This window comes from Gymnoscopelus braueri, assembly GCF_963280865.1.
Source record: "Gymnoscopelus braueri genome assembly, chromosome: 14".
NCBI lineage: Eukaryota > Metazoa > Chordata > Actinopteri > Myctophiformes > Myctophidae > Gymnoscopelus > Gymnoscopelus braueri.
Genome location: NC_137619.1, coordinates 12,116,398 through 12,143,338, shown reverse-complemented (window position 1 = coordinate 12,143,338; position 26,941 = coordinate 12,116,398). Strand labels below are relative to the sequence as shown.

Genomic DNA, 26,941 nt, shown 5'->3' with positions numbered 1-26,941 from the left:
CAGTATTCATTTGGGACCCCTTCATTCTAAAATTTAGAATGAAAGAAACTATTTAGAATTTAGAAATATTAGCCTGCACATTTTATTCTTATCAGTTTTTGGCCAATTAACTGTTAACTGTTTTGGTAAACGGTTATGAAAAACATTCAAAACGGTCATCCCTATGCCATTGTTATTTTACAACCAAACCATCCAATAATCTTTTTGTTTTTGTTTTTTACATTGGACGAGGCTAGATTTGGCCACCAGTTGAGTATTACTGGCTTAAGTGGTTAATCAGACATATCGATTTAGTTGATTATAAAAAATACATACATTTTTAGTGACGATCCGTTTATGTAGAAAAAAGTTAGAAATGCACTTCTCCATTATTTGATTAACTGACAAGGTCATCGATAGAATGCAGCCCTAATTTAGTACATATCTAAGACATACAGTATGCACTTACTTCTCATCAGTGCAGAGTAGTCGATGGTGGTAGAAGAGTACGAAGACCCTGCAGAACTTCCAGGACCTGGAGGTCCTGCGGGTCCCCGAGGACCCGGTGGTCCAGGCTGACCAGCACCACTAAGACCTCGATCTACAGAGAGACATTGAGAAAATATCAGTTACTGTAGATGTAACGGCAACCATAGACCACGTGGGTTTGACTCATGCCAGAAACTGTCAGACAGAAAGTGTCATGGTTCTTGTAGGCCTACTGTATTTAATACACCCATTTGAATCAATAATCCTTAATTAGCGTTGGGTTGAAATCTGGTAGCCCAGACAAAAAGAATATTGTCTTTGTCTATGCACAAAACGGTTACTATTCAGGATTCAAATTCAAAAATAGCAAAAATAGCAGATTTACAAGCTTCGTGCCACGTTTCGAGCTCGTAGATCTGCTATTTTATATACTTTTGTGTGACGCTGTAGTATGATCAAGCAGGGCATTAATTTACAAAAAAAAAACACAAAAAGTAAAAATATGGAGTTAAGAGGTTTCTGCCCGACAGCGACGACATAATGGTCGTGGTCTACTTGTCTTGACCTTGTCTTGACTTGATTTGTTCAACCCCTCAACACATTGGAGTGTGTTGCCTACCATTCATGATTCTGATGACGTAGGTTGCAATCTCCTGTGGGTTGTAGGTGGCTACGGCTCCCCCTGATGCTGCTGCCTGTCCAGGTGGTCCTGGTGGTCCAGGTGGTCCTTGTGGGCCTGTCACATATCGCCTCACATCGTCCCCTGAACACACACACACATCACAGGAGACAGATCTTTCACTCAGCACGCACCCTCTGGTAGTTAATATGACATATCTGTTTGTATGTTCTGGATGCCATCCGTTTTAAATCACTGCCACAAACTAGAAAAAGTGCTCCTTGGAGCACAGGTCTCCGCCAGGTCAGGTAGGTTATTGTGGGCCAGCATGTTCGGAATTCGCCAATCAGGATGGAATATGAAAAATCGGACGGATCCGTCTTGATCATTTGGACACAGTAATGTGTACCGATTTACGTGATGTTTGGAAAATATTTTTTTGTGTGCAAAAATCTGCCTCCTGGTGGCGCAATAATAGGGCAATGTTAAAAGGGTGGCATTTTTTCCTCAATGTAGTGCGAATGTGCGTGCAAAGTTTCACCGCAATTGGACACTGCGTTCATGATTTGCAGCATTTTGTTCAAAACGGGCCACTCCTGCAAACTTTAGATGTCAATCTTAGCCAATCAGGATGGAATATGAAAAATGTAATAGATCTGTCTTGATCACATGACTATAGAGATCATTTGCGTAATAGCAAAACATTTGTTTTACATAAGTCTGGTGGCGCTATAAAAGGCAGACGTGAAAAATGCAGGGCAAAGGAATATGAAAAATCTGTAAGACACATTTCGTTTAATGACTATAGAGATAGTGGCCCTCATTTATCAACGCAGCGTATAAACCGGCTTATATTTTTCCATATATTCGGCGTACACCAACGTCAAAGTCACATTTATCAACGGATCCTACACAGCCAATCCTGGCGTACATCAGGTCGGAGCTTTGATAAATCTCACGTCTGAAAACGAGCGTCATTTAAATAACACGCCCTTAAATATTCTCAAAACGCCCCGATTTTACGACATGAAGAAGAATCAGAATACGACCAAAGACATCAAAAGCCAATAAGAAAGAGTTTCCCCCGATCGCCTCGCCTCGCTGCCTGTCAAGTCACACACACACGCACACGCACACGCCTCACCTCTCTCTCTCTCTCTCTCTCACTCACACACACACACACACACACACACACACACACACACGCCCAACTGTGTCTTTCATGTAATCCGTAGCGGTACAATCTTTGTCACTTAGGCTTGTAGCCTACATGAATGACATATTATGATACCAATCACATCGCCATGAATGGAATACGTTTGTATATTAATTTATTTAACCCATACCGAGCAGTGCACAAGCAGTCATGTAGGATATTCCCCGTGAGACTCGGACGGGCGGCAGTCATTCCGCGGCAGTGATTCCGCCACGTTAATAAGAGATTGGAGCGTCGGGTTTATATCCTTAACCCAGCCAGGTTGTAGACTTCGTAACTCTCTATGACATAACTCCATAACATAGGACAAGTTACTGTAAGTTTGTACACCTCACTGTCCATGAAAAGATCGTCGGCAGTCCCGACCGCGGGACTCCCGAGTCCCGACGCAAAAGCGCTCGTATATTTTGAAAATAGCAGATCTACAAGCTCACAACGCGTCGCGATGCGACCCGTTTTTGAGCTTGCAGATCTGCTATTTTAAAATAGCCAATGCAACTGAATGACTGTTAAAGCAGTTTGTTTAAATTACTTTATAAAATGTTATATTTTCACAGGGATTAATTATTAGTGTGTAGATATACATTTAGGAGTGGATTATGTGTCCAGATGCCTGTCAGACAGTCAGACAATGCTGCTCCGCAGGTCTAGAATGGAATAAACGGGCGCAGCCAACGTTAACAACTGGTCTCGACCAGACGTGAGATCTCAGTGTACGGTAGGATGAAGCCCACGTCAGGATATATTGATAAATGCCGAAAGGTGCGGTGATCTCGCTCTACGCCCATTATTTGGGCTGCACCGCGTTGATAAATGAGGGCCACTGTGTACCAATTTGCGTGATGTTTGGACAATATCTGTAGGAGTACTGTCAAAAGATTAGTTTTACAAAAATCGGCATGCTGGTGGCGCTATTTGGGGCAGAGGTTCTGCGGACGGACGGACAGGGTGCAAAACATAGTCTCGGCCATGTCTTCGGCCTGGCGAAGATAACAAACAGTCTATTTTTGATCCTTTTGTTCTGTGAACTGCACTGACTCGATGGTAGAATATTACGTGTACTTACTCTGCAACATGGTGATGAGAGCAGTGATAGTCAGGCTTCCAGAGCCAGAGGTGCTGGAGGTGCCAGGAGGGCCAGGTGGACCTGGGGGTCCCTGGGTCCCTCTGCCGAAACTCGAACCTGAACCTGAAAGATTCCCAACACTGTTTAAAACGGGACCGCCTCTATCATTCAACAACTTTGACGATTAATTCCTCTCCAAATAGGGTCTTCCATTTGGCAACATAAATCCCATGAAAAAGGTACGGGCTTACGCTGTATGTAGGCGATGACACGGGTGGATAATTCGTCCAGAGAACCCGAGTAGGATCCAGGGCTTCCTGGAGGCCCAGGTGGACCTGGAGGTCCGGGATTGCTGGACTGTCTGTTTCTGCCTGCAAGAGAAAAGAAGGAACACATGCCATATTAGATTGGGCCTCTCTGAAGCAGTTTAACATTGCCTGGTGTGATTGTGTTCATGCCATGGGTAAAGTGGGGGCTTCCTTGACAGATGGAACGCAAAGCCCTTTTGAAAAAGTGTAAAAAATGTAAAGCGTGGTGAAGGTGCTTTTATGTTGAGAAGCCAAAAGTACAAGAAAATATGAAAATCCAAGGCACTTTATCAAGTACTCTCTTGAACTGATTGATAATTGCTGCTGTATTGGCTTACTTAGACAATCTATGAGGTATTGGTTTACTTAGATAATCGGTGATGTATTAGCTTACTTAGATAATCTGTGATGTATTGGTTTACTTTGATAATCTGTGATGTACTGATTAACTTAGATAATCAGTGATGTACTGACTTACTTACATAATCGGTGATATACTGACTTTAATCTGTGATGTACTGACTTACTTAGATAATCGGTGATGTACTGACTTACTTAGATAATCAGTGATGTATTGACGCATCTCGCCGGAGGAAGAGGAGGAGCCTGGCTGGCCTGGAGGACCAGCTGGACCAGGCGGGCCAGGTTGTCCTGAGGTTGAGACTGAGCCTGACGGGAAAATAACATACCTGATCTAACATACTGTAGACAGAATAGAAGATAATATACCTGATCTAACATACTGTAGACAGAATAGAAAAGAACACACCTGACCTAACATACTGTAGACAGACACTATAGAAAATGATATACTGTACCTGATCTAACATACTGTAGACACTATAGAAAATAATATACCTGATCTAACATACTGTAAACACTATTGAAAATAATATACCTGATCTAACATACTGTAGACACTATAGAAAATGATATACCTGATCTAACATACTGTAGACACTATTGAAAATAACACACCTGACCTATACTGTAGACACAATAGAAAAGAACACACCTGACCTAACATACAGTACTGTAGAGACACTACAGAAAATAACACACATGACCTAACATATTGTAGACACTATAGAAAATAACACACCTGACTTAACATACTGTAGAGTAGACACTATACAAAATAACACACCTGACCTAACATACTGTAGACACTATAGATGTAATAACAATGTCGGCAATGCCTCTAGTGTGTCTTGTCCGCTCATGATTGAAATTGATTTGAGGAGTGGTTACGACAAATGATTTTAGGTTTCACGGTACCTCTTGAAGCGTAGCCAGGAGCTCCAGTGTCCCCTTAGAAAAGATAAACATAATATAACTACAAATCACACAGACAGTGCAGATACATTCTGCAAAGCAGAAGAGAGAACCAGTGGTTCTCAACCACTTGAGGGGGTTCCAGGTGGTCCCCAGCTAAATGTTGGAGAGTTGGTAACCAAATGGACCCTTATAGATCCTTAACTCTTGAGAGCGTAAAATGAGACCAAATGGACCCTTACGGATCCATTTGGTTTCATTTTACACTCTCAGTCTACTTTAGAGAATGTAGAAGAATTGTTATTTTGATCAACGTTTGTCTGTTATTATCTCTCCTATGGTACCAACATCAATACAGCATGGAATTGTGGACTAAATCTTATCCAACGACAACAAAATATTAAAAGTTGTGTGTCTGAGAGTCTAAATCTCATCAAATGGTGAAATCCGTGGCTCAAATGCCGAATAAATAATGAGATTGTGAAGTTGTGTTATTGTGTATTAAGGTATGTGTAAATTATATAATATATATTTTTTCTTTTTAATATATTTTTTCTCATAATATTTTGTGTTAATGTAAAACTGTTATAGAGGGTAGGATAGTATAAGCATTAGCTTCTTCCTGCTCCTTTTCGAACACATTTATGATTTATTGTTCATTGAGATAGTTGTAATAGTTTTTAATATTTTTTTATGTGACTATTATTACTATTATTGTGAATTTTTTATTGTATGGTGTTCGAAACAAATAAAAACACCATGGACAGCGGTGCCATCTTTTGGCACCGCTGTCTGGCAACGTTTGTCTACGAAACTTTTCAGTAAAATGTTCTGTTTACCTTTAGGTCCCACTGGTCCCGATGGTCCAGGGGGCCCTGGAGGGCCAGGTTGCCCTTGACCTCCACCATAGGATGAACCTGTACAGAATTTAAAAAATAGTTGGTGTTTTGTTCTATTTTTCAGTTTATCCGTTATAGGACCATTGTTGTTGACACTATTAGAACATGTTTTTTGTTAGCACAATGCCTTGAAGAATCTACCGATATAATTGTGGCTGAAATTCTCATCATTCCTTAGCGGCAAGGGTCTATACTTAAAAAAAAGAAATAACAGCATGATCTGGCTTTGATTTAGAACAGTTTCCCAAGCTTGTATGTTTTTTATGGGTCAGGAGTTAATACAGTATTGCGATTTTGTGTTTTAACCTTTCCTAGAATTGTCTCTTTCTCTCTCTTTTTAAAAATGTTTAAAAAATAAATCAAACATTTCAGAAATTCTCAAAAATAGTGAAAATATCCGATCTACAAGCTCACAACAAGTCGTCATGTTGTGATCTTGTAGATGTTTTCAATAGGGGAGAGATTAATTCATAATGCATTTTTGTAAGTTTGAGACACCAACATTATCTAATGGGTCTCAACCTAAAAAAGCTTGGGAACCGCTGGCTTAGTGGTTGTGAAGGTGGATGATGGACTGACCTCTCTCAGCTGGTCTTCCTGGGCTGCCTGGCAATCCTGGCTGGCCTTTTTCACCTGAAGGTACGCACATGATCATAAATCATGATTATCTACAGTATGTTGGAGAGGTTCGCACACATCATTGTTCATGACCGCCTGTGTTGCCAAGTTGGATGATGTGTTGTGGACAAATATGTGCAAATATTATGAAACTAGCCAGTGGTGGAAAGTAACTAAGTACATTTACTTAAGTACTGTACTTACTGTAAGTACAATGTAGTTTTTTATTATCTCAGGTACTTTGTAAATATGTAGATAACTTGTCTGGCCTTCTGTTGCTCTCTTGTTTTGATCTCCTTCCCACTTGCCCCCCACCCCTCTTCTTCTCCCCCCCCCCTCTTCTTTCTATGGAAATTAACGTTGCGATGGGAACGATGTACAAAAACGAATTTCACCCACTTCTTTACCTTGTAAACCTGTGATGTGACAATAAAACTGATTCTGATTCTGATTCTGATTGAGGTATTTGTACTTTACTTGAGTATTTCCAATTTCCAATACTTTTACTTCTACTCCACTACATCTCAGAGGCAAATATTGTACTTTTGCTCCACTACAATAATTTGAAAACTTTAGTTACTAGTTACTTTTCAGATATACATTATTTTATTATAAAACATACGTTAACCACTTTCGCCTTATTTTATACATTGGCTATTTGAAAATAGCCGATCTACAACTTCACAACGCGTAGCATCGCGACGCGTTGTGAGCTTGTAGATCTGCTATTTTCAAACATTTTAGTACATTTTGATACCAATACTTTTACTCAAGTAAATTTAGAATTCCGGACTGTTACTTGTAACAGAGCACTTCTACATGGCAGTATTGATACTTTTACTTAAAGATGGAGTGCCATGATATTTTTCAACCCTAAAACCTGATCATAAGGTATTATTATTATGTAAGGATTTTTTTCAACAAAAAAAAAGTGTACAGTAAGTGTTAAAATGTTGTTTTTATGTAGACACACCCACCAGTGCATTAAGTATACCTGGTTCTCACCTTAGCACCTCCTCCACCACCTTAGCACCACCCACCTGTCCTAGTCCCTCCTCCTCCTCATGCCCACACCTGTTGTGTTATGATAATGAGGGGGAGGGTGTGGGCTTTGTGATGTCACTAAAGCGCTGTTTCTCTATTGGCACATTTGACCCTCAAGGTTTCAGCCTCCAGGAAAAAACTCCAAATAGTCAGAGAAGACATAAAACACCATACAAACACCACCGGGGGGCTTAATGAAGTTCTATCAACCTCATAGACACATGAAAAACAGAAAAAGTGCAAAAACATGGCACCACCTCTTTAAGTAAAACATTTGAGTACTTTTTCCACCACTGAAACTAGCCTACTAGTGACGTGAGACAGATGATGTTATCAAATGAAGTGATTAATACAGTTTAAGCGAGGTCCATTACCTTGGTATCCCCTGGGTCCTTGAGAACCTAGAACAATGATGAAGACGTCATCAATAAGGTTCAAAGTGAAGGAAAGCCAGCTGCTTTCCACAAAGCGACATTCAGACCAGTTTTTAAAAGCAAATCACCTGCCGATCCTTGTGGCCCGGGTGGCCCAGGAGGTCCTGGCCGGGATGTAACGTGTGCTCCTGCGGGAATAAACGACACAATGTCACTGGTCTACTAAAATATGTCAAATCAAGATTCTAGTCACAGTCAGCCAATGGCCGGCATATACCGGCTAACGGAAACCTTGATCTACACCTCACTGTACATTAACCCTGACGCATACTGTACAGTGACCAGCGGACCAGTAGGCAGCGGTTCCGGTAGGAGACACAAAGGAGACTCTTTGTGTCTCCAACCGGAACCGCTGCCGGTCATCACATTATTGGCTTAGGAATGCGACAAAAACGAAACAATATCCATGAATTCAAGTCTCCATGGGGTGACTAATCGATCGGAAAAAAGTCATTTTGGGGGTGAACTATCCCTTTAGAAGGTAGGGAAAATAATAATGTCACTTACCAAATATGTGATAAAAGATTTGGTAAAAGATTAAATCACTATATTCTGATAGTAATCATTGCTATAGAGTTCAATAACAGGAGTCTCCCCGTCTCTCCAGATCTTTAACAAACAGAAAATACATTTTCAGGTGGGAGGCCAATATTCAGCCAATCAGGAGAGAGTACCCATTTATCAGCTTCATTTTTTATAGTGTTCCAGTTCCAATTTTGTTTGCTCATTTCTTTGTGTCATCACTTCCAATTTCACTTGTTTATCCTGTGTGAGTTCTCTCTCCTGATTGGATACAATTGGTGTCCCGACCGGAAAATGCATTTTCAGTTTAATCAAGAGCTGGAGGGATGGGGAGAACCCTGTTACTGAACAAACTAGTATCAGAATATAAAGCAATGTAAGACTTATTTTAACAAATAAATATCACTGACCCTACCTTTAACTCTGACAGTATACAAATGGAACCCAATGGGCCTGTTAAGGTCAATTTGGTTTCATTTGTATACGGTCAGAGTTACAGACTTGTAAGGGTCATTTTAGAACTCCCTAGAGACCCCAGAGAGTCCCTGGACCCTACTTTGAGAACCACTGCAGTACAGTATACACCACACCATCTGACATGCCATACCATAGTTGGCTGCAGAGGTTCCTGGTTCTCCTTTCTCCCCTCTGGGTCCTGGACTTCCATATCCTGAAAAAGCAGAGAATTAAACATTCCAAAATTCACTTATTTTCGCAATCTTGACTCTGGAAAAACTGCTGCCGCCGTTCATCTCAAACTGGTTAGATTACTGCAATGTCCTCTTCAATAGACTTCCCCAAAAAGACTAATAGGAAGTCTCCAGCTCATTCAAAATGCAAAGCCCTTAATGGTTTAGCTCCTGAATACATCTCTATAAAGTAGGCCTATAAACCAACCAGAGCTCTCAGATCATCAGACACTGACTGGTCTCTTACTGTGACTGTACCTAGAATCAAATGTAAACCTGGAGTAGGTGCTGTTAATCACTATGGTCCTGATGTCTGAAAAAACTGCCTGCTGACCTGAGATCTGTTACAACTATGTCATCTCTTAAAAGCCTTGCTATTCTCTCAGGCCTATTATAGTAGTCTGTGTCTGTCTCATAAATGCTACAGAGCTCAATAGTGACTGTGCCCCTTTTCCAACAGGGTTGAAACGGTTCCGATCTTTTTTTCCTGCCTGATTTTGAACCAGTTCAGAGTGAACCAGTTCAAATTATTTGGTTCAGAACAAAGCAACACCGCCGTTCAGAGTATGGGAAAGTCTCCCCATTGGCTTAAAGGACAGCCAATGATCAAATAGTGTTCACTAGTTGCACCGACTGAATATGGACCATCTAGCTCTTCAAGCAAACTGGAAAAAAAGAAAAGAAAAGGGAAACTGTAACTGCCATTGAATTTCCCCTATGAAATGGATACTTCGACCGATCATATTCGACACATTGCTGCCTGGCTAGGCCTGGAATCAAAACTGGGGCAACTGGGGACTCCCGCTCCCCAGGCGGGCTCTCTAACCATTCAGCTATGCCAGCCCCAATTATAATGGTTCTGCTTAAAATGCAAGCCTAGTTTTCGGAAGTGAATTTCCCATTGATTTACTCCATAGATGTTTCAGAAAATCCTCATTTTAAGAGTTTTAAGTAGGATTTCGCAATTCTGCAGTTGTGGAAATTTCCGCTGAATTCTGGGCAGTCCACGGAATAGTAGGCACGCCTCAGAATATTAACACAACATTCAGAATAATGCAGAATTGTTGTAGTATCAATCACGGCCGCTAGATATCACTGTTATCAGTGTGGAAATGATCGGAAATTAGTCTTGTGTGGCCAGACTGTTGCCTCCCACAATTTCCAAATGCTTCCGGTCATACAGTCTGGAACACGGAAGCTCTTTTGATGAGTGAGCGATAAAGCGGATGTGAAGTCTCCTCCCCACTTCCGTTTCATCTTTACAGTCGCGCAAATTTATCCTAATATAAATCAAAATAATCGAAGCATATATATATAGCTTACTGCTTAGAAGAAATGTAAAAAAAAATACAATCTAAAGAGAATATATTTCGTGAACGGAAATGACAGCTTCCATTCTCGGATTTCGGGAGGTGTGGTTCCAGACTATATAGCATTTGGAGATTACTGAATAGTTGTCTAGCTACGCGAGACTAATCGGAAATTGACATTAATGTCAATTCCTGTGTTTATGTCAACATACTGTAGTGTAGACATTGACGTCTTTCAGGGGAAAAGGTTTTTGTTTTTGTTTTTTTTGCAGATCCATTTTGTATGGATGGCTTCTATGGGTAGCCCCCCAATCTGTCTGTGTGTGTGTGTGTGTGTGTGTGTGTGTGTGTGTGTGTGTGTGTGTGTGTGTGTGTGTGTGTGTGTGTGTGTGTGTGTGTGTGTGTGTGTGTGTGTGTGTGTGTGTGTGTGTGTGTGTGTGTGTGTGTGTGTGTGTGTGTGTGTGTGTGTGTGTGCGTGCGTGCGTGCGCGCACACACACACACATGTGCATGCCTGTGTTTATGGTTAAGACTGTCCCTGTGTTAACAAAGTCTACTACTAGGTTTCTGCTGTAGTCCAATCTTTCAATCAGGGAAAACACTGAGGTACAACACTGATGTGGTTCATCATGTGTGTGTAAGTATCAGTCTTCAAAATGGAACGTTGTGATTTAGGCCTACAGTACCTTGCTGGCCTCGAGGGCCCTGTGGTCCTGGTGGTCCCGGTCTGGAATCTCCTGTTTGAAGAAAAGTCCACATTAGAAATAAATATATCCTATACTCAGTGCTAATGAAAGAGCTTTTACTGCTGTCCTACACAGAGCATATTAGCATTTCGTTGCTGTCGGGCAGAAACCTCGTATCTCCATATTTCAACTTTTTGTGTTTATTCGTAAATGAATACCCTACTTGATCATACTACAGCATCACACAAAAGCATCAGAAGTAGCAGATCCACAAGCTCGAAACACGACGCGAAGCGTTTTGAGCTTGTGGATCTGCTACTATTTTTTTATTTAAATCCTGAAAAGTAACAGTTTTGGACATGAGTATAATAGTAGAGCATGTTTTATGGTGTAATAAATGATGTTCTGTGTTACCTGTCCGTCCAGGAGGTCCAGGTGGTCCGGGTGGTCCAGGTGCGCCTGGGATTCCTGGAACAGAACAACGTCAAATGATGATAACAATCTATATAGTCAAAGCTTCATTCAAGTCTGGACACAGCCACAAATAAGCCAGCACACTCTCACTCCCCAAACAGCCTATAGTGACTTATTTGACAAAAGCCTGAAATCCACTTTGAAGCCACGCTGTTCCCGTGTGGATTCTGAAAAACACATGATTGGGGGTAGTCCTTAACAAAATGTTTCATAGTTGTGCCCCAGTTGTTATCTAATTGTCTGACCATTGTGAAGGCCGAAACACATCCAAAAAAAATTCAGACATGGTAGGCATTAACTATAAAACTACGCCATTCAGAACTTTCGGGTGGTCTCTCAGAACTTTCTTCGGGCGCTTTTTCTCCCAGAGATATTCTGACTATCCGAATAACGTTCAGAACATTGTGTGTGATTGGTCAGACATTCAAGGTGGGTGTCATGACACAGCAGTTTAAATTAATGTGAATTAACTACATGAAATAAACAACAGCTAAGGACCTTAAAGGTAATATAAGTGATATCTTTTGGTTAAGTTGTTTTTTTGTATGAAAAGTTAAAGCTCTATATTCTGATAGTAATCATTGCCATTATAGAGTTTTTTTTTTGGTAACAGGGGTCTCTTCAGCTCTTTAATAAAACAGAAAAAATATTTTCAGGTGAGTTGCCAATTTCATCCAATCAGGATGAACCATTTACCAGCTTCAGTTTTACAGTGTTCCAGTTCCAATTTGTTCTGCTTACTTGTCTGTGTCATCACTTCCAATGTCACTTGTTTATCAGGTATCCTGTATGAGTTCTCTCTCTTGATTGGATAAAATTGGTATCCCAAAATGAACTTTAGTGCTTACTAAAGAGCTGGATAGCCAGAGCAAGACCCCTGTTACTAAATAAACACTCTATCACGATTACTATCAGAATATAAAGCTATTTCACACACACACACACACACACACACACACACACACACACACACACACACACACACACACACACACACACACACACACACACACACACACACACACACACACACACACACACACACACACACACACACACACACACAGTCTCGCGAGACAGTCTGTTGCCTCCCACAATTTTCAAATGCTTCCGTCATAGAGTCTGGAGCAACGGAAGCTCTGAAAATGATCAGAGGATAAAGAGGATGTGACACCTCTTCCCCGCTTCTGTTTCGTCTTTACAGTTGCGCAAATTTGTCCTAATATAAATCTAAATAATCGAAGCAAATATAGCTTGCTGCGGAAATGACAAACAGATGACAGCTTCCTGTCTCGGATTTTGGGATGAGTACTTCCAGACTCTATAGCATTCGGAGATTGTGGAATAGTTGTCTGGCTACGCGAGACTATGATGACAGTAATGTAATCATGATAAACAATACTCACTTTCAGCTCTGGCTGAGCTCAGGGTTTCACTGGTCCTCAACGTTACTCCTGCCTCACCCTGCCCCCCTCGCTCTCCTCTTTCACCTTTAGGACCTGAGAATTGGCACAGGTCCCACAATTAGAACACTCAACAGGTTACCTCACCATGACCTTTAATGTTTACCAGATGACTGGGAAAGTGCAGTAACCTACCGGCTTGGCCTGGCAAACCAGCAGGGCCAATGGGGCCTGAGGAGGTAAATAGTTCAAGTTCAAGTTTTATTAGAAAACATCATTGCAGAACAGTATGAATTATGATGTTTCTTACAGATTCAAGAGGACCGCTCTAAGAAAACATTAAAACAAAATAAAATAATGAAACATCAAAGTAAAAAAAAGAGATTTGTAAAAAAAACAAAACACAAAAGTGTCTATTACTAAAGCATGTATGCTCTTGGGAGGAACAGCATCTGGTGCCTTTGCGTGTGACTCACAGGTTGTGCGAGTTTCTTATTTCTTAAAATATAAAACTATAAAACTATTTGTTTCATAGTAATCATAATCATAAACAAATGATAACATAGATAAGATTTCCACTGGAAAGTGGATTGAAAAACATGTTGAAATTGTTTGATTTTAATGCAAAAAAGCAAGTAAATGTTTTTGCGCTGTTATATTGCATTCATTCAGGTGTTATCAAAGACATCAGTGGTCACACCTGATATTCCAGGAGATCCGGCGGAGCCAGGAGGTCCGGAAGGTCCTGGAGGCCCAGGAATACCCACTGAACTTGCACCGGCTGGGAAAGTATCACAATGATGATCAAAAGTTTGATACGGTTTTGAAAAAAGTTGTACGTAATTTCAGTATATCATTGCTGTCGGGCAGAAACCTTCTATCTCCATATTCTAACTTTTTGTGTTTTTTTTCATAAATGAATACCCTACTTGATCATATACTACTACAGCGTCACACAAAGGTATCAAAAAGAGCAGATCCGCAAGCTCGAAGCTCAAGCTTTTGAGCTTGTCAATCTACTACAGTACTTTTGCTGTATACTTTTGAATTTGCATCCTGAAAAGTAACAGTTTTGGACATATGAGGTTTCCACCCGACAGAGACGGGTCAAGTAGCATGCCCAATTACCTGCATTAATGACTTTTCCTGGTCCACCTGCTTCACCTAGAAGGGACAGACATACATTACTATACATTAGATATAACCAGTTTAATGTACTGGGGATGCCCATTTATTAGTTTCTAATTTAAACCATTTCATGGTTTTTAATTCAAAGCATGAACCTTTCCACACATTATATTCTCCTCAGAAAATCCTGTTTTACAAAAGTGAGTGTCCTGTTGGCCTTTTACGTGATTTAAAAACATATAGCTTGAGGACGCGTTCAATGGAGTTCAATGGACAGGTGGTGCCATCTTGTGAGGTTTTCAGCTATTACTTTCAATGGTGTGACGTCACGTTCTCTTACCATTGTGATAAGCAACAAAAGGAAGTGGTGTTCAGTACGGTCATATCATCTAATCTAATTCACATTCCGTTTCTGTTTATGTCTACTCCAATTGAGATGACTCCAATTAATTAATTTGGTGTGTAACAAGTCGTTTATCCTAAGGGACTTCTTTGTGTCTCATGATCTCAACTTGTTGTTTATAACTGGTTGAACAACATGGCCTTGACTGAACTGTGACTGTCAGTGTGACCAATAATGTCCGGTCAAGGAGAAGGTAGGGCTGCTGTTTTTTACCCAACAGTTAATCCTCTGCACCACGGAGACCAGTGATGTCAACACTTTTGAGGCACATAATGTGCTCAAGATTGGATAGGCCAGAGTTTTTGTAGTTTGTGGTTTTTAAACTTGACAAAGTTAAAATTGTTGGTCATTTCAAAATACATGTTGCTGAAGCAACAGAAAAGTTTGCTGGCAAGTTTTTATTTTAATCTTTTACTCAAACTCAATTGCTCTATGTATTGACAACATATTTGTGTCTGAGCAAAAGTGTATTATTATTTCCAACAGGCTGGGAGACGCAGATATGTTTTTGATTCACCATAATAAGAAACATTCTAGAACTTTGTAAATGAAACTATGAAATGTTTCTACTGTATCATTATTTGTGGATAAGGTTGTTGCCATAAGGTCTAAGATAATGCCTTCCTTTATCCCTAGGGTTGACTGTCTGGCCTGTTTCTCTATTGAGCCAGTTTAACCCAATTTCTCTGGAAGAACCCACAGTGTCTGCCAAATGTCTCTCCTCAAGTCCTCTTGACATTATTACAACCTCTCTTTTTAAAGATGTTTTCGGCTCCCAAACATTCTTCACATAGTAAATGTCACCTTAACTGTGACAGTGTGTCACTTTAGACATGCTGTTATTCAGCCACTCTTAATACAGCCAAGCCTTGACCCATTACTGCCCAGTAACTATAGACCCATAGCCAATCTTCCTTTCACTTCCAATATCTTGGAGAAAGTAGTTTGTAAGCAACTCCTACAGTACATGTCCCATCTGACAACAATGATATCATTGATAAGTTCCAGCCTGGTTTCTGTCTGAGGCACACTACTAACACTGCTTTTCTCAGAGTGTGTAAGGTGATGTATCTCCTCTTAGTTAAAAAGCACTTTGTTCAGAAATGTGTGTTCTGCTTTCTGTGCAAGTTTCATTAAGTTGTCTGTTTTTATCTTTCTATTTTATTGTTTTCATTTGATTTTAATTCCATGTATGTCATGTTTTTATTGTAAAACAACTTGTACCTCTTGTTTCGAATGCTGCTTTATAAAAACAAACTTACGTTTTTTTATTTCTAACTTCTTAAATTAAGTATCTGGTTAGTTCAGGCAGAATGCTTAAGTTGAAATAAGAAAATAATGTCCGCAGACTGCATCTTGCTCCACAATAGATTTGTATTACCTTCTTGGTGGTAATAAAAATCACAAAGTGAGCAGACTTTATTTGCTTATTTTAGACTGCTCTTCTTTCCAGCACCTGGGATTTAATCGTTTGGATGTGCTTGTTTTGTTGACTTTTGTGCTAGAACACTTAAAGGGATATTTCACTTTCAAAAAAACTTTGGGTCATTTTATCATCTACTCAGGCCTTTGTGAACACCCCAGACAGTTTTTAAGTTGCTTGATTAATTATTTAGATATTTGATATGCATTTTATCAGACACGCCCCCTTCCTATACAAACCCATTGTAACTTCAAACTCCATTTTAACCATGTTAGATTCATCAAAAACACCCGTCCTTGGTTCTGGTGACTCACCCTGCCCTCCTAATGCGTGAGGGGGCCATGCTTTTTCAATTACTTTTTTCATTTATTTTTAATATTTTTTTTTGGAAAACGAAAAAAAAAAAATACAATAAAAAATGTAAATAAAATAAATGTAAAAATTTATCGGAAAAACACGGCCCCTTCACGCATTAGGAGGGCAGGGTGAGTCACCAGAACCAAGGACGGGTGTTTTTGATGAATCTAACATGGTTAAAATGGAGTTTGAAGTTACAATGGGTTTGTATACAGTGGTTATCTGTTCGTTCATGCGCGATCTTCAAACGGCCGACTATTGCCGCCTATTGGACCTCAGAGGTACCTAAACGTACCTTTAAAAGTTGACGCCCACAGAATCTTAGCTCCTCCTTTTGCAAGGATTAGAACGTTTAGTGTGGCCATTCAGCCACAAGGTGGCGCTTGGTATCAAAATTAAAAAAGTTAAAGTACTGGTTATAAAGAAAGTCCAGTTTCACATGTTATGTTAAAATTGAAAATAGCAGATCTACAAGCTTACAACATGTAGCTTAGTTCTGCTATTTTTAAAATAGACAAAGTTTATATAAGACTGAAGTGGTTAATGTATGTTTTGTAATAATAATCTAAATCTGCAAAGTAACTAGCCTAACTCAAATTTTCCAACACTGCGCATTGCATCCGTCTGTGTGTGTGTGTGTGTGTGTGTGTGTGTGTATAAAACATATTTTGAAAGTAGCAGATCTACAAGCTCACATTGCCGACAGACAGACAGACAGACAGACAGACAGACAGACAGACGGACAGACTGTCTGTCTGTCTGTAATATATATAATATATATTATTATTTTTTCTCGCATCACACATGCTGTGTAGTATATATCCTAATTTTTGGTATTTATAAACATACTTGTGTGAATTACGGAGAAATCTGAATGAAGTCTTGTTCGGGGAGGCGCTACGCACTTATGTGGATCTCTTTGTGTCAGTCGTGCGCGACCCATTTTTGGTGCGCAATACCGCCCGCCAAACGAAGTATATACACAATTGAAACCTAGCTGAGCGCACGGCACAACAACGAGAGAGAGAGAGAGAGAGAGAGAGAGAGAGAGAGAGAGAGAGAGAGAGAGAGAGAGAATGACTTAAATCAGGGGTCTTCGACAGGAGGTCCGAGACCCCTAGAAGGTCCTTAGAGTTACTGCCGGGGGTCCCGCAGTAAGTTGTGGTTCCGCCGTGTGGTGGGAACAGAGGTACTGTAGCACACGCTACACACACACACACAGAAAGTAGGCTACATTTGGGGAGGCATTGTGAGCTTGTAGATCTGCTACTTTCAAAAGATGTTTTATATATTTTATACATTTGAAAAGCACAGCGAAGCTTTGAAAAGCTAGTGATCTCTCTCTCTCTCTCTCTCTCTCTCTCTCTCTCTCTCTCTCTCTCTCTCTCTCTCTCTCTCTCTCTCTCTCTCTCTCTCTCTCTCTCTCTCTCTCTCTCTCAGAATGTCCCGTTACTCAAGGTACATTTTGAATATATATATTTATTTTCTCATTCATTTGAAAATAGCCGATCTACAAGCTCACAATGCGTCGCCATGGGGTTGGTCGAATCCCCCCCCCCCCCCCCATATCAAAACAGAAGATCTGCTTTCGGGAACCTCGGAAACGAGCCACTCTCGTGTTGTTAGTGTGTCTGGGGGGTCTGCAGGAGGGCGAGGTGGGGGAGGGGGTGGGGTGGGGTGGAGGAGGGGGATGTCTGATCTCATCAGGTCATAACAAGATCTACAAGCTATAACAATGTGTCTCTCCCATGAGCATTGCAGCTTGAAGATCTGTTGTGTTTGTTGATCACACAGCCTCTCTCTCTCTCTCTCTCTCTCTCTCTCTCTCTCTCTCTCTCTCTCTCCGAGTACGCAAATGAGCCATGCGGTCTTACAACGTACTGTAAACACAAGCACTCCCTAGCCCAGATCTGCTATTTTTTTGTAACCTTGTGAAAACTTGTGAAATGGGAAAATAGCCGATCCGCTTTTGGGGGCAGGGAAACTAGTTTCTAGCCTACATGAGAGCTTCCTTTTCTCTCCTCCAAGGCACTAGGCAGGTTACAGTAGTCTATTCACACCTGGCTTAGACCGTGGAGTGTCATGTGTCATTGTTACAGTTTGGGGGTAGGGATCATTTGCATCTTTTGTGCGTAGTAGATGTGATTGTGTGTGTAAAGTGGTATAGTGTTTCACCGTGTCAACTCGAATGCTACTGAACAGGGATAAATTAATTAATTATTATGGATATAAATATAATAAGTAAACAATCAACAATTCAATGGCATTGCCAAATGCACATTTTATTTGACCACTTATTTTATTCTTAGTTTTAACTGCACCCTCAAAAACATTTTTTCATTGCACCCTCAAGCTAAGCTTCTGATTAAAGAAGTTAGGGACGCTTGGGGTTTCACCGTGTAAAGTAACTAAGTAAATTTACTCAAGTACTGTAGGCCTACTTGAGTAATTTCCAGCTTTCTGTGCTTACTGTGTGTGCACTTACACCGTGTGGCGTGTTTTTTTAATTTAAATTTTAACTGATTTTAAGACAAGTTGTCTGATTATTTTAAGTATAGCCTACTTATGTGGAACTTTTTTGTTGGATTTTACGAGACATCGTCAACAACAGCAGAGGCACTGTTTAAGCTGTTAAATGATGTCTTGGTCAGATTCTCACTGCCAGTAAGCAAGTGCAGAGGACAATGGCCCTATAGGCTACTGTATATTGATCACATGAACGCCACACAACAGCCTAATAAATGTTACCATCTGATTTATTTTCAACATCATCTTTTTACCTGGTAAACGTGAGCAATGTTATAGCCTTTCCAGGTTATTAGTCTATTATTTGCTGGCGGGGTTAAACCTTGTAAACATTACACATTACGTTCAGCTGATCCATCGTGCAATAGTGGGACTCGCTTTCAGACAGATCAGAATGATGTTCAAGTTCTCTGTCAGTGTCAAGGCAATGCGGCCGGGCCGACAGCTGTAAGTCTGGACGAGAAGTTAAACTCCGATGTTGCCAGATTTTGTGAGAGAAATAAGCAACCAGGTCTATGAAAATAAGCCCAAAAGAAGCAACTGGCACTTAGGCCATTATAAGCACTTTAATTAAACCTTTGTGAGCTTGTAGATCTGCTATATTTAAAAACAAATCTTGTAATAAAATGTGGAAGATTTGGAAGATTTTTTAAACATTCTAACAACACAAATCTGCCTCCAGCTGGCACAAAAAAAATTCAGATGGGGCTTATAGGGATAAATTAGCTTACATATTAACTTGGGGGTCCATGACATAAAAATATTTGAGAACCACCGGTTAAAACAATTGAACAATTGTGAAGCAAGCCCAAATAACCAACTACACTTTAGAAACAAGCCCAAAAAACCGCACCCCACTGATACCAATATTTACAAGCAACTTTACAGAAAAATAAGCGCAAATTCGCTTATAATAAGCGGACATGGCAACACTGTGATACTACTCTAGATACTACACAGTATGTGTGATGCAAGAAAAAAAAAATATATATAATCCGTCTGTCTGTCCGAAAGTACATTTGGGGTGGCAATGTGAGCTTGTAGATCTGCTACTTTCAAAATATGTTTTATATATTTTACACACACACACACACACACACACACACACACACACACACACACACACACACACACACACACACACACACACACACACACACACACACACACACACACACACACACACACACACACACACACACAATGAATGATGAATGAATCAATGTATTTACTTAAATTAATCAATTCATAAATAGACGGGATGAATAATAACAATAAGCCTACTATATATACAACGTTTGTCTGTCTGTCTGTCTGTCAGCGCGCACAAGATGTACTTTGTAGATGTTACAATCTATCTTTAATAATACTAATTAGATGTGGTGTAAAGTAAGTTATTTTACTCCACTACAATTATTTGAAAACGAACTAAGCACATAGTTTGATGCCAATACTTTGTATCTGTATAGGAGTAATTATACTTTAATGAATCAATGTATTTACTTAAATTAATCAATTCATAAATAGACATATACCTTAATGTAATGTAATCTAGAGTAATTTCTTTCCTCTGCAAACATTTTAGCTCTCTTATGCCACCTACTGTCCACCTACTGTATTACAGCGCAAGACACACCTCCAAGGCATAGCCACACCCCCAACCTTTCACAACCTAGGGTTAGGTGAGTCCTGGTAGGTACCTTTCAGAGACTGGGGCGTATAGGTCAGCAGGTAACCACTGTAGGAAGGGGGCGTGTCTGATAAAATGAATATCAAATATCTAAATAATTAATCAAGCAACTTAAAAACTGTCTGGGGGGTTCACAAAGGCCTGAGTAGATGATAAAATGACCAAAAGTTTTTTTGAAAGTGAAATACCCCTTTAAGTTATGCATGCATCAGCTGATTGGCCCAACTCTCTCTCTCATTCACCAATCACATTCACACGAGCAGGGGCGGTGTCAGCAAACCAGCAAAGCAAGCAGTTGCTTGGAGCCCTGAGGGCCGAGGCAAAGGTCAAAATGAGAAATAAATAAAGCTTTCTCATCAATTACAACTGTATTTGTTGCATTTGTTGCAATAAATGGTCTCAAATGAGTTGACCTGAACATCTCTGACAAAAAACAACAACCTCATAACGGTAGAAAAGCAGAGAATGGTCTTACCCCTGGCCCCTGGCTGTCCCGGAACTCCTCCTATTCCTAAAAAGCAACACGTGGGGAAGGTTTTCAGTGTCAGTGTCACAAATACATAATGACAATAATTAAAAAGAGACACTTCTTCAGAGCTATTATGATAACGTCCACAACATCTGAGCTGTACGTCAGTTAGAGCCATACTGTACCTGGTGGTCCTTGAAGCCCAGGTACACCTATAAGAGAGGGGTGTATTTTAGCACAGTCGAGTCCATTATCAATCATGTTAGTTCATAATTGCATGGTAAGGACACTGGTCTGTCACTGTACCTGGGAGGCCAGCATCCCCTGGAGGCCCAGATGGACCTCTGAGTCCTGGTGGCCCAGCAGGTCCTTGATCACCTGGGGTTCACATAGGAAGAAAGAATCAATTAAGACAGCAGTTCTCAAAACCTTTTAATTTCAAGGACCCCCCATAACTCTAAGAGTGTACACATGGAACCAAATGCACCTGTAAGGGTATAGAGCCCTACGGATCCCTGGTCAACGAAGAATACAGTAGGGTTTAAGTGGGTAATGTATGTGTTGCAATGGAGGAAGCTTTGTGTAATTATAGAAATATCCTTTACCTCGAGGCCCTTTGATACCGTCATTTCCAGCAGCCCCTGTTCCAGAAGCGAAAGAAAGACATAAAGAAAGAAAGAACAAACATGAATCTTTTAACACTAATCTACAGGGTGGACACATGCTCTGTGTTTACTGATGTGAACTTCCGGACTCACTTTAATAGATTCATTCAAGCTTTATTTATTCTCAACTTATTACACTTGCTGTAACTATAAGCTCATTTACAGTGTCATGGAGTAAATACAGTACACTCATCAACATCAATGTGTTGATAATAAAATAAAATAAAATTCATAAAAATAATTAGTTATAATCTACAGATGTAAAATGCACCTACAGCCCTGTATAAAAACGAAGAACAAAAATCTGAAAACAATATTGTGGTGACCTGTTTGGTCATCAAGGTTATTGATGACCAATAACCTTTAATAACACACAGACTCATGGGCAGAGTAGTGTTCAATCTCAGTGTGTCCTGTAGGGTATTCCATGAGATAGGGGCACAGATGGCCAACTTCAGTTAGAGTGCACTGCCCACCAGTCCCGAAATTGGAACGTCTGTCCAGCGTCCCGCACAAACGGAACAATGTCCCGCGAATCAAAGATATGTTTTTTTTTTGCTAGTTAAAGCTAGAGGAGTTCTTACTGTATGGTGTGTGTTATATGAAATGTGAGTTTACCATAATCACAGTAATCCTTAATCATATTCAAGGGCTTTTGGAGAGAAATGAGACACTCTGGTCACAGCACTGCAGAGGGTGTGTGTCTGTGTCAAGCTGGCGCTCGTTGACACTCGTTAATGTTACATCAAGGCAATTATGTTTCTGCACTGTCAAATAGGCCTACATCTAATCTATAGCACCAAGCCATAGATTTTTTTACGAGCACCCTCTCTGCTTATAGATATTTTGTTCAAGTTGTTGTTAATAACTAAGCTACGCTTGGTCCAGATGACAAGAATATGACTATGAATTAAGTGGAATTTATGCAGTATTTATATTATATTTGTTATTAGTGTCTATATGCCCTCTGAAACAAAGGGGTTTATAGAGAGAATTTACCTAAGCTTGAATAATTGTATTTATTTTTGTGTGTAAAACATTTTTTTATGTGCTTTATAAATAAAGCACTTTGATCATTTTTACATGATTTTGTGTTTTGTGTTATGATTATGTTTGTCTGCTTTGCTTTAAACATTTCTTGCATGCTGCACTCACCTGATGAACCACGCAGTCCCTTATCTCCCTGGTCACCTGTGATGAAGATTGATTAAATTACCTTATATCAAATATCTGTTGAAAAGACATCTAAAGGCCATTGCTTAATATGCCGTCATGCAACAGCTTGTATATCGTTGCAGAAACCTCTCATGTCCATATTCTAACTTTTTGTGTTTTTTCGTAAATTAACGTCCTACTTGATCATACTACAGCGTCACACAAAAGCATCAAAAGTAGCAGATCTACAAGCTCGAAACGCGACGCGAAGCGTCGCGTTTCGAGCTTGTAGATCTGCTACTTTCGCTATTTTTGAATTTTAATCCTGAAAAGTAACAGTTTTGGAGATTTTGGAGGTTTCCACCCGACAGAGACAATATATTAGCTATTTAATTTCCACAAACCTTTAATCCCCTGTGCTCCAGAAGTCCCTCTCTCTCCTGCAGAGATGAATGTGGAATGTTTCAGACAAAGCCAACTAATCATCTGTGTGGTTGATTATATTAAGCCCATGGAGAACAGTAAGCATTTGATCAGCGGTTCTCAGACTTTTTAATTACAAGGACCCCAAGTTTGGCATGCATTAGGCCACAGACCCTCATAACTCTGAGAGGGTACAAATCGAACCGTTAGGATTGCACCCATTAGGTTCCATTTGTACACTCTCAGAGTTACAGACATGTAAGGGTCCATTTTGGTTCTTAAAGGTAGGGTAAGTGATATTTTTGGGTTAAAACAAAAAGTATTTTGTTAAAAGGTTAAAGCACTATATTCTGATAGTAATCATTGCTATAGAGTGTTTGTTCAGTAACAGGAGTCTCCCCGTCTCTCCAGCTCTTTAATAAACAGAAAATAAATTTTCCGGTAGGTGTCAAAAACTCAGCCAATCAGGAGAAAGTACCCATTTTAAGCTTCATTTTTATAGTGTTCCAGTTCCAATTTGGCCTGCTCATTTCTTAGTGTCATCACTTCCAATTTCACTTGTTTAATCTATATCCTGATTGAGTTCTCTATCCTGATTGGATAAAATTGGAAATGAAACTGAAACTGAAACGAAAATGCATTTTCTGTTTTATAAAGAGCTGGAGAGACAAGGAGACTCCTTTTACTGAACAAACACTCTATAGCAATGAGTACTATCAGAATATAGAGCTATTTAACACTTATTTTAACCAAAGAAAATCACTTACCCTACCTTTAACTATCAATCAATTAGATGGGGACCCCCTGGAACCCCCTCAAGGACCCCTGGAGGGTCCGCGGACCCCACTTTGAGAACCACTGATGTACGTACCTTTAGTACCAGGTGGCCCGGCCTCGCCTCGAATACCTTGAGGACCTTGTTGACCTACGGTATGACAATAAACAGTACATAAGACATCAAATTTGAGTCACCTTGAATGTTTTGTGTTTGAGTTCAGGTTTGAGTTCATATTCAGTTTAGTGGCTGCTCTGACTGAATGGGAGGCAGATTTAAACTGACCTGGTATTCCAGAAAGGCCATGAACTCCAGGTGGGCCTACAACACAGAGGAATGATTTTAAGAGAGGTCACAAGCAATATTAAACGAGAGGGTGTTCTTTACTCTAATACCATCGGTAAGTGCTTTTCAGAATAAGTAACCTTGTACCTGCTTCCGGTTTCCATAAGCCTAGACTTCAATTATGCCAAAAAATACTTTTAAGATAAGCAATAACTTTTACAGTTTTAGTTTCTAAACGCACATTATATAATTGATGTTATATAGCCATGACTGTCTCCAGACCTCTATTTTGCACACATTTTCATTGTTATTTGTTATTCGCCATGTTTTAAAATGATCTCACCTTTAGGTCCGATCGGCCCCATAGGGCCCATAGGGCCAGGAGCCCCGACTTCTCCAGAATAACCTGCATGAACAAACACAACATGGATGGGAATGGGACAATGATCCGAGTAATGTAACCCTGTGCAACTGACCAGGATAATAAAGAAACGCCAGCCAAAGAAAGTCATACCTCTTTCCCCTTTCTGTCCAAAGCCTGGGGTTCCTGAGTCTCCTCTGGCTCCAGGTGGGCCTTCCTGGCCCCTGCGACCTTGTGACCCCTCCGATCCCCGTTCCCCTGGTCAGGTGCATTACAGACAGGAATTAACACAATCCTCCACTACATGAGCTAACAAACATGGGGTTAAATTCGTTTTACTGTTATGCCACCAAAATGTGGAATGCCCTACCAACAGCCATCAAAAAGTGCGACTCCCTAGTCCCTACCCTCCTTCAAAACCGCCATAAAAGAGCACCTGCAATTTGTAACTGGACCTAGACAAGTCTTTTAAGCTTGACACCAGAAAAGCCCCCCCCCCCCCCATGTTTTCTGTACATATACCTCTATTTATTAGTGTTGATAATTTCTTGTATGTTATGTCTTTAAATGTCTTGATGAATTGAATACATACTGTAGGACCACAATGGAAACATGCCCTCAGGGCTTTTTGTGTTATCCTTTTAGCATAGCTAGTACCGCTGTACTTTTTGCAAACTGTTAATAAAGAACTCAATCAATCAAACCAGAGTACATACAGTATATAAACATAGATACCGCATTGGCAGCTGCTGTTCATTGGAGCGATGTGTCATTGCGGCTGCCATATTGGCTGGGTCAAGCCTAATAGACATATTAGGCTTCTGTTTGAGGTATGCATGCATTAGGGCCTAATGCACGCATACCCCATGTATGTCTATTGAAGCAGCAGGTCTCTCCACAATTAAAATCATCATAACTTGCTATATTTTCAACCGATTTTCCCGTGGTTTGACTTATTACAAATGTCAGACATGTAGTTACGTTATGATATGGATACGTGATTAAATAAAAAAATTGGGTTTTCATACCAACACCTTACCCTATGTAGGCAGTAACAGTAATAAACAGAAAAAAACGTTTTAGTCTCAGGTACTTGCAACTCAGGCATAGTTCTTGCAGCGGTATTACGGCAAGCTGACCTGGCTAAAATGGCGATGACGCTGACATATGGCCCCAGTGGCCAATGCCAATACATATTTATGCAGCTGAATTGTACTGTTACTGTACCTTGGATTCCCTTCAGTCCTTTGGGCCCTTCAGACCCTGCAGGGCCCACGGGACCTGGAGGACCTGGGGTGAAAGGTCACGTGGTAAGAAACATGACAATACGGCAGCATATTTACTCATCAGAGCATGATACTTGACAGGAAACAAGTACAACTCATGTAGTTATAACAGTCATCCTCCACTGTCATATCTTTGACTTACCTGAAAGGCCGGGTAATCCACTATCACCTGAAAGAGAAATAAACTTCATTAGGGTGATATTTTTCAGTAGATGATCAACCACTTAAACGCTGTATACGGTACATTTTGTATGTCAATAGTGGAAATATCCGGCTTACAAGCTCACAACACGTCACAACTCACATCGCAACGTGTTGTGAGCTTGTAGATGTGGTATTTTCATTGAATGTTCACGTATGTTTGTCAAATGTTTCTCTATTTTCGCCTTCTATGACCTGCCTAGAATAGGGATGCTAGGGTTCATGTGGTTAAAACCATTTTACCAGCGCCCCTATTTTGGGCAGGTCATTACAGGTGAAACTTTACAATTGAAAAGACATTCAAGACATTTTCAAGAAATTTCAAGAAATGTGCAATTCTCCAAAATAGCAAAAAACATCAACAAGCTCGTGAAAAATCTAATTGGATACTTTAGGTGGGAATCATTGTCTCTTGCTAACCTTTTGGTCCAGGACTTCCTGCCTCGCCTGAAAAGTAATCAGAAACCAGAATGCAGGTAAACTGAGGGGAAAAGGCAGAAATGAATCAGTTCATGAAAGAAATGTTACTGATATTTTACCTCTCTCTCCTCTCGCTGAAGATGTGATAAAAGCTGTAAAAGAACAGAAAACGGTTCAGTGAACATGGACAGAATATCAGCATGCCTGTGTGTGTTAGGGGTGCAATGGTTCAGTTAGCCAGTGGATCGGTTTTAGAGTTACAGTTTCGGTTCGGTTTTGGTACAGTTAAAAAAATAAAAAAATAAAAAATCCCCCAAATTCTCTCCTAATTAAAACTTTTTTCC

The 26,941-nt window shown here is 40.2% G+C and overlaps 1 protein-coding gene across 2 annotated transcripts in view; it reads right to left on the bottom strand.

The window, feature by feature from the left end:
• col17a1b (collagen, type XVII, alpha 1b) overlaps nucleotides 1–26,941 on the bottom strand; it is an 89,634-nt gene that overhangs the window by 38,908 nt on the left and 23,785 nt on the right. For both annotated transcript variants that reach the window (XM_080449862.1, XM_080449861.1), the window contains exons 18-48: nucleotides 26,717–26,749; nucleotides 26,598–26,624; nucleotides 26,119–26,145; nucleotides 25,918–25,980; nucleotides 24,844–24,948; nucleotides 24,673–24,735; nucleotides 24,330–24,365; nucleotides 24,141–24,194; nucleotides 23,251–23,286; nucleotides 22,847–22,882; nucleotides 21,632–21,667; nucleotides 21,333–21,404; nucleotides 21,212–21,238; nucleotides 21,033–21,068; nucleotides 14,159–14,194; nucleotides 13,731–13,811; nucleotides 13,226–13,261; nucleotides 13,034–13,126; nucleotides 11,568–11,621; nucleotides 11,154–11,204; nucleotides 9,077–9,139; nucleotides 8,016–8,075; nucleotides 7,888–7,914; nucleotides 6,431–6,484; nucleotides 5,792–5,869; nucleotides 4,956–4,988; nucleotides 4,233–4,346; nucleotides 3,621–3,740; nucleotides 3,370–3,492; nucleotides 1,088–1,231; nucleotides 449–580 (exon numbers count right to left, since the gene is read on the bottom strand). In XM_080449862.1, coding sequence (XP_080305988.1) covers nucleotides 449–580; nucleotides 1,088–1,231; nucleotides 3,370–3,492; nucleotides 3,621–3,740; nucleotides 4,233–4,346; nucleotides 4,956–4,988; nucleotides 5,792–5,869; nucleotides 6,431–6,484; nucleotides 7,888–7,914; nucleotides 8,016–8,075; nucleotides 9,077–9,139; nucleotides 11,154–11,204; nucleotides 11,568–11,621; nucleotides 13,034–13,126; nucleotides 13,226–13,261; nucleotides 13,731–13,811; nucleotides 14,159–14,194; nucleotides 21,033–21,068; nucleotides 21,212–21,238; nucleotides 21,333–21,404; nucleotides 21,632–21,667; nucleotides 22,847–22,882; nucleotides 23,251–23,286; nucleotides 24,141–24,194; nucleotides 24,330–24,365; nucleotides 24,673–24,735; nucleotides 24,844–24,948; nucleotides 25,918–25,980; nucleotides 26,119–26,145; nucleotides 26,598–26,624; nucleotides 26,717–26,749 — 1,950 coding nt within the window. The remainder of the gene's footprint in view (nucleotides 1–448; nucleotides 581–1,087; nucleotides 1,232–3,369; nucleotides 3,493–3,620; nucleotides 3,741–4,232; nucleotides 4,347–4,955; nucleotides 4,989–5,791; nucleotides 5,870–6,430; nucleotides 6,485–7,887; nucleotides 7,915–8,015; nucleotides 8,076–9,076; nucleotides 9,140–11,153; nucleotides 11,205–11,567; nucleotides 11,622–13,033; nucleotides 13,127–13,225; nucleotides 13,262–13,730; nucleotides 13,812–14,158; nucleotides 14,195–21,032; nucleotides 21,069–21,211; nucleotides 21,239–21,332; nucleotides 21,405–21,631; nucleotides 21,668–22,846; nucleotides 22,883–23,250; nucleotides 23,287–24,140; nucleotides 24,195–24,329; nucleotides 24,366–24,672; nucleotides 24,736–24,843; nucleotides 24,949–25,917; nucleotides 25,981–26,118; nucleotides 26,146–26,597; nucleotides 26,625–26,716; nucleotides 26,750–26,941) is intronic.